This window comes from Oncorhynchus masou, chromosome 7 (assembly GCF_036934945.1).
Source record: "Oncorhynchus masou masou isolate Uvic2021 chromosome 7, UVic_Omas_1.1, whole genome shotgun sequence".
NCBI classification, from domain to species: domain Eukaryota; kingdom Metazoa; phylum Chordata; class Actinopteri; order Salmoniformes; family Salmonidae; genus Oncorhynchus; species Oncorhynchus masou.
The window spans coordinates 23,197,589-23,214,572 of record NC_088218.1 but is presented as its reverse complement, the minus strand read 5'-3'; the positions used below and the strand labels follow the sequence as shown (position 1 = coordinate 23,214,572).

General features: G+C 39.6%; 1 protein-coding gene across 2 annotated transcripts in view; it reads left to right on the top strand.

Moving 5' to 3' along the window:
* Positions 1-4,203: 4,203 nt before the first annotated feature.
* The window catches only part of LOC135543531 (cyclin-dependent kinase 15-like), a 36,435-nt gene continuing 23,654 nt past the window's right edge, over positions 4,204-16,984 (top strand). The window contains exons 1-2 of one of the 2 annotated variants that reach the window (XM_064970869.1): positions 4,921-4,990; positions 16,026-16,376. Coding sequence is in view for 1 of the 2 variants with exons in the window: in XM_064970868.1 (XP_064826940.1) it covers positions 4,945-4,990 (46 nt within the window). In the remaining variant the exon portion in view is untranslated. Of the gene's footprint in view, positions 4,991-16,025; positions 16,377-16,984 lie in introns of both variants that reach the window. The other variant, XM_064970868.1, reaches the window with a different exon arrangement.

Here is a 16,984-nt window from a genome sequence, read left to right as displayed (position 1 = left end):
CTCCACTTTCAGCCAGGAGAGATTGACATGCATATTATTCATATTAACTCTCTGTGTACATCCAAGGGCCAGCCATGCTGCCTTGTTCTGAGCTAATTGCCATTTCCCTAAGTCCTTTTTTATGGCACCTGACCACACGACTGAACAGTAGTCAAGGTGTGACAAAACTAGGACCTGTAGGACTTGCCTTGTTGATGGTGTTGTTAAGAAGGCAGAGCAGCGCTTTATTATGGACAGTCTTCTCCCCATCTTAGCTACTGTTGTATCAACATGTTTTGACCATGACAGTTTACAATATAGTGTTACTCCAAGCAGTTAGTTTAGTCATCTCAACTTCCCCAATCTCCACATTATTTATAACAAGATTTAGTTGAGGTTTAGGGTTTAGTGAGTGTTTTGTTCCAAATACAATGCTTTAAGTTTTAGAAATATTTAGGGCTAACTTATTCCTTGCCACCCACACTGAAACTAACTGCAGCTCTTTGTTGAGTGTTGTAGTAATTTCAGTCGCTGTAGTAGCTGACGTGTATAATATTGAGTCATCTGCATACATAGAAACTCTGGCTTTACTCAAAGTCAGTGGCATGTCATTAGTAAAAATTGAAAAAACAGCTACACTGGGGAATTCCTGATTCTAACTGGATTATATTTCATAGGCTTCCATTAAAGAACACCCTCTGTGTTCTATTAGACAAGTAACTCTTTATCCACATTATAGCATGGGGTGTAAAGCCATAACACATATGTTTTTCCAGCAACAGACTATGATCAATAATGTCAAAAGCTGCACTGAAGTCTAACAAGACAGGCCCCACAATCGTTTTATCATCAATTTGTCTCAGCAAATCATCAGTCATTTGTGTAAGTGCTATGCTTGCTGAGTGTCCTTTCCTATGAGCATGCTGAAATTCTGTTGTCAGTTTGTTTACTGTAAAATAGCATTGTATCTGGTCAAACACAATTCTTTCCAGAAGTTTACTAAGGGTTGGTAACAGGCTGATTGGTCGGCTATTTGAGCCAGTAAAGCTTCCCTCCAGGCCTGAGGGCACACACTCTCTAGTAGGCTTAAATTGAAGATGTTGCAAACAGGAGTGGCATATTTCTGCTATTATCCTCAGTAATTGTCCATCTATATTGTCAGACCCTGGTGGCTTGTCATTGTTGATAGAAAACAATATTTTTTTTCACCTCTTCCACACTGACTTTACAGAATTCAAAAGTACAATTCTTGTCTTTCATAATTTGGTCCGATATACTTGGATGTGTAATGTCAGCGTTTGTTGCTGGCATGTCATCCCTAAGTTTGCTTATCTTGCCAATGAAAAAGTCATTAAAGTAGTTTGCAATATCAGTGGATTTGTGATGAATGAGCCATCTGATTCAATAAATGAAGGAGCCGAGTTGGCTTTTTTCCCCTAAATTTAATTTAAGGTGCCCCAAAGCTTTTTACTATCATTCTTTATATAATTTATCTTTGTTTCATAGTGTAGTTTATTTTTTAATTTTATTTAGTTTAGTCACATGATTTCTTAATTTGCAGTACGTTTGCCAATCAGTTGGGATGCCAGACTTAATTGCCATACCTTTTAACCGGTTTTACTGTCATTTTCATAATGGGTGTGTGCTTATTAGTAACTGGAATAAGTAGTTTCATAAATGTGTCAAGTGAAGCATCTGGTTGATCCTCATTACACACCACAGACCAGCAAATATTCATTACATCGTCAACATATGAATCACTACAGAACTTATTGTATGACCTCTTATACATCATATTAGGCCCAGCCTTTTGAACTTTGGTTTTCCTAGATATGGCTATTATATTGTGATCACTACATCCTATGGATTTGGATACTGCTTTAAAACAAATATCTGCAGTGTCAGTAAAGATGTGATCAATGCATGATTTAATTCCTGTGCTCTTTGTAACTACCCTGGGAGGTTGACTGACGACCCGATCCAGGTTGTAGGCACTGGTTACAGTTTGAAGTTTTTTCCTGAGGTGGCAGCTTGATTATAGCCAGTCAATATTTAAATCACCCAGAAAATATACTTCTCTGTTGACATCACATACATTATCAAGCATTTCACACATATTATCCAGATACTGACTGTTAGCACTTGGTGGTCTATAGCAGCTTCCCACAAGAATAGGCTTTAGGTGAGGCAAATGAACCTGTAGCCATATTACTTCAACAGTATTTAACATTAGATTGTCTCTAAGCTTTACAGGAATGTGGTTCTGAATATAGACCGCAACACCATCTCCGTTGGCATTTCTGTCTTTTTGGTAGATGTTATAACCATGTATTGCTAGCACTGTATCATCAAAGGTATTATCTTAGTGAGTTTCAGAGATAGTCAGAATCAGTGGCTTCTTCCATGGTGTCCTCCCATGAACACCATTCTTGTTTAGTGTTTTACGCATTGTAGACTCGTCAACAGAGATGTTAGCATCTTCCAGAGATTTCTGTAAGTCTTTAGCTGACACTCTAGGATTCTTTCTGTTTGGCCATGTCCGGGGGTATCATCGGATGGGGCCACAGTGTCTCCTGACCCCTCCTGTCTCAGCTTCCAGTATTTATACTGCAGTAGTTTATGTGTCGGGGGGGCTAGGGTCAGTTTGTTATATCTAGAGTACTTCTCCTGTCTTATCCGGTGTCCTGTGTGAATTTAACTATGCTTTCTCTAATTCTCTCTTTATTTCTCTCTCTCGGGGACCTGAGCCCTAGGACCATGCCTCAGGACTACCTGGCATGATGACTCCTTGCTGTCCCCAGTCCACCTGGCCATGCTGCTGCTCCAGTTTCAACTGTTCTGCCTGCGGCTATGGAACCCTGACCTGTTCACCGGACGTGCTACCTGTCCCAGACCTGCTGTTTTCAACTCTCTGGAGACAGCAGGAGCGGTAGAGATACTCCTAATGATCGGCTATGAAAAGCCAACTGACATGCTGCACCCTCGACAACTACTGTGATTATTATTATCTGACCATGCTGGTGATTTATGAACATTTGAACATCTTGGCCATGTTCTGTTATAATCTCCACCCGGCACAGCCAGAAGACGACAGGCCACCCCTCATAGCCTGGTTCCTCTCTAGGTTTCTTCCTAGGTTTTGTCCTTTCTAGGGAGTTTTTCCAAGCCACCGTGCTTCTACACCTGCATTGCTTGCTGTTTGGGGTTTTGGGCTGCGTTTCTGTGCAGCAATTTGAGATATCAGCTGATGTAAGAAGGGCTATATAAATCAATTTGATTTGATTTGACAATTTGTCTTACCGTGGACTGACTTTTAGAGATACTTTTGTCACCCTTTCCAGCTTTATGCAAGGCAACAATTCTTAATCTTAGGTCTTCTGAGATCTCTTTTGTTTGAGGCATGGTTCACATCAGGCAATGCTTCTTGTGAATAGCAAACTCAAATTTGGTGTTTTTTATGGGTCAGGGCAGCTCTAACCAAAATCTCCAATCTCGTCTAATTGATTCGACTCCAGGTTAGTTGACTCCTGACTTCAATTAGCTTTTGGAGTCATTAGCCTTGGGTTTCACATACTTTATCCAACCTACACTGTGAATGTTTAAATTATGTATTCAACATAGACAAGACGAATACAATCATTTGCGTGTTATTAGTGGAGTAGATTTACAGTGGTTTAAATGGACACATAAAATCAGATTTTGGATTTGTTACTAACTCATTTGATTTGTTAATTGGTCCCATGGTTCATGAGAATACGTTTTTCAAATGTTTAAAAATATATCTATTTTTAGCATATTTTAGCATTAGATGCTAATATGCATTTGCTGTTATCGTGCGGCCATCTTTGAATACGTCAATGTTCTTTTCTCCTACTCTTTAGCGACTAATTTGGAGTGAATCTGACTTTTAGTTAATGAGAAGTTATTTTTTTGATTATTCAAAGCATTATCATTACATAATCAAAACATGGTTCACCGTGGTAATGTCTGTGATGACCCTACAATGTTTCAAGTTGATAGACCATTGTGAAGGGGATTTACAAAGGATTTATTTTAAGTGGACATGTCAAATCTGATGTCTGAGTTATTGATAAATCAGGACATCTCTTAACCATTTCTCAAACTAAGTTAAGACCTACATACCAAACTTGGTGTTCTTTGGACATATGGTTCGTGAGAATGTGTTTTTCAGGTTTTCCAAAATGTCCAAGATGGAGGAAAATCTATCCTAATGGACCTTACGGGTCCTTGAGGCAAATTTGTTCAGCATGAGGAAAGACGCCTGTATTTCAAGTCTCGAGGTCAAACGGGTCGGCGAATATGAGGGTCTAAGTGAGACTACTGGCCAATCGGTGCCATTCATTTTGACCAAGTTACTCATGGCCTCTAGTTTCTGTGTGCCAAATTAGATGTTGTTTTTTAACCAATCTATGCTTGAATTATTGGAATGAAGATGATCAAAAGCGTGGCTCACTTCTGCCCACAGCACACACACACATTAGTGACCCCCTGAACACAATGCTCAAGCTCCAACCTTTCAAAACACGCCAGCAGCCCCGGCTCTCTCCTCCACTGAGAGCTCATTGGGCAGTACCTCCTATCTGACTCCGCTGATTGGCTATTGAATGTTGTCTCGCAGGCAGCAGAGGAACTGTCAGCAGGAGGGGACAGGGAGAAAGAAGGGAAAGAGAGAGAGAGGGAGGATACAGTGCAATATTGTGAGAGGGAGAGAGCAAAACAGAGAGAGTAATAGGGGAGGCAAGAGCACCTTCAGGCAAAAGGAGGAAGAAGGAAAATCTTGTCTGTGTTGCTAAAGCTGTTTACGTCCGAGGTTGCTGAAGACAAGGAGGGTCTGTGACTGAGATGAGAGCGCTGCTGTAGCTGGGTCCAGTTCTAAGGATGCCGGGGTGGAAGTGAGGTTCTATAGGGGTTCCACAGTACCACCAGGCAGGAACCAACGCTGGGATGCAGAACCTACGACAAGCAGCCACAGAGGCTTTCCATCGCCTGGGTGAGTATCAGTCAAACCTACCCTCCCTAGAAACAGTACCACACTGGCTCCAGTCCAGTTAGGGGATCGAGCAGTGCTTGCTCAAGCTTCCTCATACCCACAAACAGTATTTACAGAGTTCTCGTTGGTAGCCTGCTATGCTTTTTGTGTTCCATCTTTGTACTATGCCAGATTCCAGGATACACTGCATGGGGAATGTACTGTATGTTACCGAGGAAACACAATACCTAACTTGTTGGCAGGACAACTATCCTTACACACTCTACAGGTAATGACAGGCAGCAGCTTGTTAACAGGGTCGGGTGTTGTAGCGTGGTATGTTGCCGTGTTCCAGGGATGCGGGCACCCTTAGGGACTGGACTTTTCCAAGCGTCAGTAGCTTGGCACGGACTGGCAAGTTATACTGCAGATCTGCAGATACAGCTTGGAAGCCCACAGCTTATTGAATAAAGCATAAAAATGCTGATGAGTAAAGGGGCTGTTTTGCTCCCAAAGTGGGAGAGAAGACACGTGAGGGGTGACGTGATCATGAGGGGAGAGAGGAGAAGAGAGGAGGAGAGAGGAGGCAGCCCCAGCGGGAGCAGAGGGGTGTTTTGATCGCTAAGTGGGAGAGGAAAGGGGTGAGGAGAGAGGTGAAGGAGAGAGGTGAAGGAGGGTCCTGTGTGGCTCAGTCGGTAGAGCATGGCGCTAAGTGGGATTCCCGAGGGCCAATATGGTAGTGGAGGACTTGTAGAGGCTTTGGACAAAAGCGTCTGCTAAATGGGATATATTATTATTATTATAGGTAAGATGCAGAACATGTGTTTGTCTCACTGAGTGGGAGAGAAGACGGGAGAGGAGTGAGATGGTAACCCACATCTCCCCCAGGGTGAGTGCAGGTTCTCAGGGGGAGGGAAGATAGACAGCTAAGGCATCAAGGTGCAGATTCTCAGGGGGAGGGAAGGTCGACAGCTATGGCATCAAGGTGCAGGTTGTCAGGGGGAGGGAAGGTAGACAGCTAAGGCATCAAGGTGCAGGCTGTCAGGGGGAGGGAAGGTAGACAGCTAAGGCATCAAGGTGCAGGTTGTCAGGGGGAGGGAAGGTAGACAGCTAAGGCATCAAGGTGCAGGCTGTCAGGGGGAGGGAAGGTAGACAGCTAAGGCATCAAGGTGCAGGTTGTCAGGGGGAGGGAAGGTAGACAGCTAAGGCATCAAGGTACAGGTTGTCAGGGGGAGGGAAGGTAGACAGCTATGGCATCAAGGTGCAGGTTGTCAGGGGGAGGGAAGGTAGACAGCTAAGGCATCAAGGTGCAGGTTGTCAGGGGGAGGGAAGGTAGACAGCTAAGGCATCAAGGTGCAGGTTGTCAGGGGGAGGGAAGGTAGACAGCTAAGGCATCAAGGTGCAGGCTGTCAGGGGGAGGGAAGGTAGACAGCTAAGGCATCAAGGTGCAGGTTGTCAGGGGGAGGGAAGGTAGACAGCTAAGGCATCAAGGTGCAGGTTGTCAGGGGAGGGAAGGTAGACAGCTAAGGCATCAAGGTGCAGGTTGTCAGGGGAGGGAAGGTAGACAGCTATGGCATCAAGGTGCAGGTTGTCAGGGGGAGGGAAGGTAGACAGCTAAGGCATCAAGGTGCAGGTTGTCAGGGGGAGGGAAGGTAGACAGCTAAGGCATCAAGGTGCAGGTTGTCAGGGAGGGAAGGTTGACAGTATGTCAGGGCATGGGTACTGGGTAGTTATAGTGCTGTTATGTCAGGGAGGGTAGTTATAAGTTATAGTGCTGTTATACAGTCAGGGTAGTTATAGTGCTGTTATACAGTCAGGGTAGTTATAATGTTATAGTGCTGTTATACAGTCAGGGTAGTTATAATGTTATAGGGATGTTATACACTCAGGGTAGTTATAGTGCTGTTATACAGTCAGGGTAGTTATAATGTTATAGTGCTGTTATACAGTCAGGGTAGTTATAATGTTATAGTGATGTTATACAGTCAGGGTAGTTATAGTGCTGTTATACAGTCAGGATAGTTATAATGTTATAGTGCTGTTATACAGTCAGGGTAGTTATAGTGCTGTTATACAGTCAGGGTAGTTATAATGTTATAGTGCTGTTATACAGTCAGGGTAGTTATAGTGCTGTTATACAGTCAGGGTAGTTATAATGTTATAGTGATGTTATACAGTTGTGGTAGTTATAGTGCTGTTATACAGTCAGGGTAGTTATAATGTTATAGTGCTGTTATACAGTCAGGGTAGTTATAGTGCTGTTATACAGTCAGGGTAGTTATAATGTTATAGTGCTGTTATACAGTCAGGGTAGTTATAATGTTATAGTGCTGTTATACAGTCAGGGTAGTTATAATGTTATAGTGATGTTATACAGTCAGGGTAGTTATAGTGCTGTTATAATGTTATAGTGCTGTTATACAGTCAGGGTAGTTATAATGTTATAGAGCTGTTATACAGTCAGGGTAGTTATAATGTTATAGTGATGTTATACAGTCAGGGTAGTTATAATGTTATAGTGCTGTTATACAGTCAGGGTAGTTATAATGTTATAGTGCTGTTATACAGTCAGGGTAGTTATAATGTTATAGTGCTGTTATACAGTCAGGGTAGTTATAGTGCTGTTATACAGTCAGGGTAGTTATAATGTTATAGTTATAGTCAGGGTAGTTATAATGTTATGATGTTATACAGTCAGGGTAGTTATAGTGCTGTTATACAGTCAGGGTAGTTATAATGTTATAGTGCTGTTATACAGTCAGGGTAGTTATAATGTTATAGTGATGTTATACAGTCAGGGTAGTTATAGTGCTGTTATACAGTCAGGGTAGTTATAATGTTATAGTGCTGTTATACAGTCAGGGTAGTTATAGTGCTGTTATACAGTCAGGGTAGTTATAGTGCTGTTATACACTCAGGGTAGTTATAATGTTATAGTGATGTTATACAGTCAGGGTAGTTATAATGTTATAGTGATGTTATACAGTCAGGGTAGTTATAATGTTATAGTACTGTTATACAGTCAGGGTAGTTATAGTGCTGTTATACACTCACGGTAGTTATAATGTTATAGTGATGTTATACAGTCAGGGTAGTTATAATGTTATAGTGATGTTATACAGTCAAGGTAGTTATAATGTTATAGTGCTGTTATACAGTCAGGGTAGTTATAATGTTATAGTGCTGTTATACAGTCAGGGTAGTTATAATGTTATAGTGCTGTTATACAGTCAGGGTAGTTATAATGTTATAGTTATGTTATAGTGCTGTTATACAGTCAGGGTAGTTATAATGTTATAGTGATGTTATACAGTCAGGGTAGTTATAATGTTATGCTGTTATACAGTCAGGGTATAGTGCTGTTATACAGTCGGGTAGTTATAGTGCTGGTCAGGGTAGTTATAATGTTATAGTGATGTTATACAGTCAGGGTAGTTATAGTGATGTTATAGTGCTGTTATACAGTTCAGGCTGTTATACAGTCAGGGTAGTTATAGTGATGTTATACAGTCAGGGTAGTTATAATGTTATAGAGCTGTTATACAGTCAGGGTAGTTATAATGTTATAGTGATGTTATACAGTCAGGGTAGTTATAATGTTATAGTGCTGTTATACAGTCAGGGTAGTTATAATGTTATAGTGTTGTTATACAGTCAGGGTAGTTATAATGTTATAGAGCTGTTATACAGTCAGGGTAGTTATAATGTTATAGTGATGTTATACAGTCAGGGTAGTTATAATGTTATAGTGCTGTTATACAGTCAGGGTAGTTATAATGTTATAGTGCTGTTATACAGTCAGGGTACAGTCAGGGTAGTTATTAGAGCTGTTATACATGTTATATAGTGCTGTTATAAGTGTAATAGAGATGTTATACAGTCAGGGTAGTTATAATGTTATAGTGCTGTTATACAGTCAGGGTAGTTATAGTGCTGTTAGTTAGTTATAATGTTATAGAGATGTTATACAGTCAGGGTAGTTATAGTGCTGTTATAGTGATGTTATACAGTCAGGGTAGTTATAGAGCTGTTATACAGTCAGGGTAGTTATAATGTAATAGAGATGTTATACAGTCAGGGTAGTTATAATGTTATAGAGCTGTTATACAGTCAGGGTAGTTATAATGTTATAGTGATGTTATACAGTCAGGGTAGTTATAATGTTATAGTGCTGTTATACAGTCAGGGTAGTTTTAATGTTATAGTGCTGTTATACAGTCAGGTTAGTTATAATGTTATAGTGCTGTCATACAGTCAGGGTAGTTATAGAGATGTTATACAGTCAGGGTAGTTATAGTGCTGTTATACAGTCAGGGTAGTTATAATGTTATAGTGCTGTTATACAGTCAGGGTAGTTATAATGTTATAGTGCTGTTATACAGTTGTGGTAGTTATAGTGCTGTTATACAGTCAGGGTAGTTATAATGTTATAGTGTTGTTATACAGTTGTGGTAGTTATAGTGATGTTATACAGTCAGGGTAGTTATAATGTAATAGAGATGTTATACAGTCAGGGTAGTTATAGTGCTGTTATACAGTCAGGTTAGTTATAGAGATGTTATACAGTCAGGTTAGTTATAGTGCTGTTATACAGTCAGGTTAGTTATAGTGCTGTTATACAGTCAGGGTAGTTATAATGTTATAGTGCTGTTATACAGTCAGGGTAGTTATAATGTTATAGTGCTGTTATACAGTCAGGGTAGTTATAATGTTATAGTGCTGTTATACAGTCAGGGTAGTTATAGTGCTGTTATACAGTCAGGGTAGTTATAGTGATGTTATACAGTCAGGGTAGTTATAATGTAATAGTCAGGATTATAATGTTATAGATGTTATACAGTCAGGGTAGTTATAATGTTATAGTACTGTTATACAGTCAGGTTAGTTATAATGTTATAGTGCTGTCATACAGTCAGGGTAGTTATAGAGATGTTATACAGTCAGGTTAGTTATAGTGCTGTTATACAGTCAGGGTAGTTATAATGTAATAGAGATGTTATACAGTCAGGGTAGTTATAATGTAATAGAGATGTTATACAGTCAGGGTAGTTATAGTGCTGTCATACAGTCAGGGTAGTTATAATGTTATAGTACTGTTATACAGTCAGGTTAGTTATAATGTTATAGTGCTGTCATACAGTCAGGGTAGTTATAGAGATGTTATACAGTCAGGGTAGTTATAGTGCTGTTATACAGTCAGGGTAGTTATAATGTTATAGTGCTGTTATACAGTCAGGGTAGTTATAATGTTATAGTGCTGTTATACAGTTGTGGTAGTTATAGTGCTGTTATACAGTCAGGGTAGTTATAATGTTATAGTGTTGTTATACAGTTGTGGTAGTTATAGTGATGTTATACAGTCAGGGTAGTTATAATGTTATAGTGCTGTTATACAGTCAGGTTAGTTATAGTGCTGTTATACAGTCAGGGTAGTTATAATGTTATAGTGCTGTTATACAGTCAGGGTAGTTATAATGTTATAGTGCTGTTATACAGTCAGGGTAGTTATAATGTTATAGTGCTGTTATACAGTCAGGGTAGTTATAATGTTATAGTGCTGTTATACAGTCAGGTTAGTTATAATGTTATAGTGCTGTCATACAGTCAGGGTAGTTATAGAGATGTTATACAGTCAGGGTAGTTATAGTGCTGTTATACAGTCAGGGTAGTTATAATGTTATAGTGCTGTTATACAGTCAGGGTAGTTATAATGTTATAGTGCTGTTATACAGTCAGGGTAGTTATAATGTTATAGTGCTGTTATACAGTCAGGGTAGTTATAGTGCTGTTATACAGTCAGGGTAGTTATAATGTTATAGTGTTGTTATACAGTTGTGGTAGTTATAATGTAATAGAGATGTTATACAGTCAGGGTAGTTATAGTGCTGTTATACAGTCAGGGTAGTTATAATGTTATAGTGCTGTTATACAGTCAGGTTAGTTATAGTGCTGTTATACAGTCAGGGTAGTTATAGAGATGTTATACAGTCAGGGTAGTGCTGTTATAATAGTTATAGAGATGTTATACAGTCAGGGTAGTTATAATGTTATAGTGCTGTTATACAGTCAGGGTAGTTATAATGTTATTTACTGTTATACAGTCAGGGTAGTTATAATGTTATAGTGCTGTTATACAGTCAGGTTAGTTATAATGTTATAGTGCTGTCATACAGTCAGGGTAGTTATAGAGATGTTATACAGTCAGGGTAGTTATAGTGCTGTTATACAGTCAGGGTAGTTATAGTGATGTTATACAGTCAGGGTAGTTATAATGTAATAGAGATGTTATACAGTCAGGGTAGTTATAATGTTATAGTACTGTTATACAGTCAGGTTAGTTATAATGTTGTAGTGCTGTCATACAGTCAGGGTAGTTGTAGTGCTGTTATACAGTCAGGGTAGTTATAGTGCTGTTATACAGTCAGGGTAGTTATAATGTTATAGTGCTGTTATACAGTCAGGGTAGTTATAGTGCTGTTATACAGTCAGGGTAGTTATAATGTTATAGTGCTGTTATACAGTCAGGGTAGTTATAATGTTATAGTGCTGTTATACAGTTGTGGTAGTTATAGTGCTGTTATACAGTCAGGGTAGTTATAATGTTATAGTGTTGTTATACAGTTGTGGTAGTTATAGTGATGTTATAGTGGTAGTTATAATGTTATAGTGCTGTTATACATAGTTATAGTGCTGTTATACAGTCAGGGTAGTTATAATGTTATAGTGCTGTTATACAGTCAGGGTAGTTATAATGTTATAGTGCTGTTATACAGTCAGGGTAGTTATAATGTTATAGTGATGTTATACAGTCAGGGTAGTTATAATGTTATAGTGCTGTTATACAGTCAGGGTAGTTATAGTGCTGTTATACAGTCAGGGTAGTTATAATGTTATAGTGCTGTTATACAGTCAGGGTAGTTATAATGTTATAGTGCTGTTATACAGTCAGGGTAGTTATAGAGATGTTATACAGTCAGGGTAGTTATAGTGCTGTTATACAGTCAGGGTAGTTATAATGTTATAGTGCTGTTATACAGTTGTGGTAGTTATAGTGCTGTTATACAGTCAGGGTAGTTATAATGTTATAGTGCTGTTATACAGTCAGGGTAGTTATAATGTTATAGTGCTGTTATACAGTCAGGGTAGTTATAGTGCTGTTATACAGTCAGGGTAGTTATAATGTTATAGTGTTATAATGTTATACAGTTGTGGTAGTTATAGTGCTGTTATACAGTCAGGGTAGTTATGTTATAGTGCTGTTATACAGTCAGGTTAGTTATAGTGCTGTTATACAGTCAGGGTAGTTATAATGTTATAGTGCTGTTATACAGTCAGGGTAGTTATAATGTTATAGTGCTGTTATACAGTCAGGGTTATAATGTTATAGTGCTGTTATGTTATAGTGCTGTTATACAGTCAGGGTAGTTATAATGTTATAGTGCTGTTATACAGTCAGGGTTATAATGTTATAGTGCTGTAGTCAGGGTAGTTATAGAGATGTTATACAGTCAGGGTAGTTATAGTGCTGTTATACAGTCAGGGTAGTTATAATGTTATATTGCTGTTATACAGTTGTGGTAGTTATAGTGCTGTTATACTGTCAGGGTAGTTATAATGTTATAGTGTTGTTATACAGTTGTGGTAGTTATAATGTAATAGAGATGTTATACAGTCAGGGTAGTTATAATGTTATAGTACTGTTATACAGTCAGGGTAGTTATAATGTTATAGTGATGTTATACAGTCAGGGTAGTTATAATGTTATAGTGCTGTTATACAGTCAGGGTAGTTATAGTGCTGTTATACAGTCAGGGTAGTTATAATGTTATAGTGCTGTTATACAGTCAGGGTAGTTATAATGTTATAGTGCTGTTATACAGTTGTGGTAGTTATAGTGCTGTTATACAGTCAGGGTAGTTATAATGTTATAGTGTTGTTATACAGTTGTGGTAGTTATAGTGATGTTATACAGTCAGGGTAGTTATAATGTTATAGTGCTGTTATACAGTCAGGTTAGTTATAGTGCTGTTATACAGTCAGGGTAGTTATAATGTTATAGTGCTGTTATACAGTCAGGGTAGTTATAATGTTATAGTGCTGTTATACAGTCAGGGTAGTTATAATGTTATAGTGCTGTTATACAGTCAGGTTAGTTATAATGTTATAGTGCTGTCATACAGTCAGGGTAGTTATAGAGATGTTATACAGTCAGGGTAGTTATAGTGCTGTTATACAGTCAGGGTAGTTATAATGTTATAGTGCTGTTATACAGTCAGGGTAGTTATAATGTTATAGTGCTGTTATACAGTTGTGGTAGTTATAGTGCTGTTATACAGTCAGGGTAGTTATAATGTTATAGTGTTGTTATACAGTTGTGGTTATAGTTATAGTAGTTATGATGTTATACAGTCAGGGTAGTTATAATGTTATAGTGCTGTTATACAGTCAGGGTAGTTATAATGTTATAGAGATGTTATACATAGTGCTGTTATACAGTCAGGGGTTATAGTTATAGTGCTGTTATACAGTCAGGGTAGTTATAATGTTATATAGTTATGAGATGTTATACAGTCAGGGTAGTTATAATGTTATAGTGCTGTTATACAGTCAGGGTAGTTATAATGTTATAGTGATGTTATACATTCAGGGTAGTTATAATGTTATAGTGCTGTTATACAGTCAGGGTAGTTATAATGTTATAGTGCTGTTATACAGTCAGGGTAGTTATAGTGCTGTTATACAGTCAGGGTAGTTATAGAGATGTTATACAGTCAGGGTAGTTATAGTGCTGTTATACAGTCAGGGTAGTTATAGTGATGTTATACAGTCAGGGTAGTTATAATGTAATAGAGATGTTATACAGTCAGGGTAGTTATAATGTTATAGTGCTGTTATACAGTCAGGTTAGTTATAATGTTATAGTGCTGTTATACAGTCAGGTTAGTTATAATGTTATAGTGCTGTTATACAGTCAGGGTAGTTATAGTGCTGTTATACAGTCAGGGTAGTTATAGTGATGTTATACAGTCAGGGTAGTTATAATGTTATAGTGCTGTTATACAGTCAGGGTAGTTATAATGTTATAGTGCTGTTATACAGTCAGGTAGTTATAGTTATAGTGCTGTTATACAGTCAGGTTATAGTTATAGTGATGTTATACAGTCAGGGTAGTTATAAGTTATAGTGCTGTTATACAGTCAGGGTAGTTATAGTGCTGTTATACAGTCAGGGTAGTTATAGTGTTATAGTGCTGTTATACAGTCAGGGTAGTTATAATGTTATAGTACTGTTATACAGTCAGGTTAGTTATAATGTTATAGTGCTGTCATACAGTCAGGGTAGTTATAGTGATGTTATACAGTATAGTTATAGTGCTGTTATACAGTTAGGGTAGTTATAATGTTATAGTGCTGTTATACAGTCAGGGTAGTTATAATGTTATAGTCTGTTATACAGTTATAATGTTATAGTGCTGTTATACAGTCAGGGTAGTTATAATGTTATAGTGCTGTTATACAGTCAGGGTAGTTATAGTTATAGTGCTGTTATACAGTCAGGGTAGTTATAATGTTATAGTGCTGTTATACAGTCAGGGTAGTTATAGTGCTGTCATACAGTCAGGGTAGTTATAATGTTATAGTGCTGTTATACAGTTGTGGTAGTTATAGTGCTGTTATACAGTCAGGGTAGTTATAATGTTATAGATCTGGGGAAGCAGGATGCTGGTGGTTCTGTAGACAGAGATGAATAATGCATCACTCTCACAGCTGTAGTGTAAACAAAATAAAGTAAGTGCTCTGTAGTCCTCTAAAAGACTCAGGGCAAATCTGTAAGGTGTCACTGCCAATTCAAATGCAATGGCACGTCCACTAACCAGTTTGCGCCACATTGGTTGTGTCTTGTTTGAATCAGAAGTGATTTTGTTATCGTACACAGACAGGACAGCCGATATTCCTCCTCTCTATTGTCCTGTCAGTTTGAACAAGGAAACTGTTGTTTCCTGTGATCTGAAGAGACTCGGATGAGCATTGCACATTTCTATCAGAGAGAGAGCAGCTGTACTGCTCAGCTGCTTGGCCTGGAAGCATAACTAACAGGATGTCCAAACGAGCGCCTATCTCTACGCTATTCAGAGACGCTGATATTATGTCTGAACACTAGGCTGCTAGTACACTGCTTCTACACATGATTGCATGTTTACTCATGTCTTGAATCATTACGTACTATTTTCCATGCATCCCACACAACACAGTATGATAGTATGCCAGAGGTAAGATTACAGAGGAGAGGACTGGCTAAGACTGGCTACGAGGGACACGCCACAGGGCATTCCAATTCCAATATAGCTCAGAGGAAATAGTATAAGAGCATCAATGACACATCGACTCCCCCCAAAAATGCCTCAACCTCAATTCATTGAGGAGTGGGTACTTGAAGAATCCAATCTGTGTGTGTGTGTGCTTTTTCAGCTTCGCTCTCTCTCTCTCTCTCTCTGACACATCTCATCCCTTCCTCGATACCCCCACTCCCCCCTGGGTGAGTTGGACAATAGACAAAGTTGTTTTTTTCGACACCCCTCAAGCTGTACCTGTGTAGTGCCCGTCTGTGTGATGTCTATCTGTGTGTGACTGTCTGGTAGACCTGGCTGGAAGGCTACAGCGGCTCGGTCCATTCAACATATGCCTGCCTGAGCCCCCCAGGCTGCTCCCAGTGGGTAGTGGATTAAAAAGCTGCCTGGAAGCTGCCTGCCATCCTGTGACAAGTGTCCACCTCCAACAGCTACGGCCCACTCTGCTCTGCTCTGTTCTGCATCAGGAATACTGATGAGGGCTATCTGTATGTACGGGTCTGTATGAGGGTGAGATGGAGGGATAGGAATGGAGGGAGGAGGGTAGGTGGTGAATGGTGGGCTCGGCGTGTGATGGAGCATGAGTGACTGTCTCTCCGTGCCTCCATAAATAACCCTGACGTGCTGTACCAAGGCATAGCTAGTGGCTATAATATAATATCCTAATATCCTAACCTACTTTTCCCCCTTTTTCTCCCCAATTGGTAGTTACAGTCTTGTCCCAACGCTGCAACTCCCGTTCGGACTCGGGTCAGGTGAAGGTCGAGAGCCACGCGTCTTCCGAAACACGACCCTGCCAACCCGCACTGCTTCTTGACACACTGCTCGCTTAACCCGGAAGCCAGCCGCACCAATGTGTCGGAGGAAACGCCAAACTGGCAACCGTGGTCAGCTTGCAGGCGCCCGGCCCGCCACCAGGAGTTGCTAGAGCGCGATGGGACAAGGACATCCCGGTCGGCCAAACCTTCCCCTTACCTGAACGACGCTGGGACAATTGTGTGCTGCCTCATGGATCTCCCGGTCACGGCTGGCTGTGACACAGCCCAGGATCGAACCCAGGTCTGTAGTGACTCCTCAAGAACTGCGATGCACCACTCGGGAGACCTCCGTTCTAGGGATTCTATTTCTATGGTAGCTACTTTACCTCACCTTAGTCCAATGCCCTTCAGTCAGAGTCATATCAGAGCGTCCCTACCCCAGGATGGCTGCACATACTGCAGAGATCGTGACCTCCATTTTCTGGTTGGCATTCCTAGTTTCTACCCAATCTAATTATAGCTTGACTTTGTCGATGGCTGCACATGCTGAGCCAAGAGGAGTTTTAGTTAGTTGGAAAAGGCAATGTGCCAGCTGTAGTGTATTCTTCCAAGACAAATATATTTAGACTGGAACATGTTTGTATGGGTTTAATTACCAAATGTGTCAATTTATAGATGTGGCTTTTATATGAACAACAACATACATTTATAACCTCAATATTTTTTTTTATATCAAATTGGTTGTTGACAAACAATTATAGCTTTATATTACAGTATATTTTCCTGTTTAAATACTATATGTGTTGCTATACAGGGAAAAAGGCTTTCTGTAAAGCCTATTGTTATTAAAGTCAAGCAGCCCTAATGGTAATGTCTTGTCTGGATGGGTACAGTGAAGCCTTCCCATTT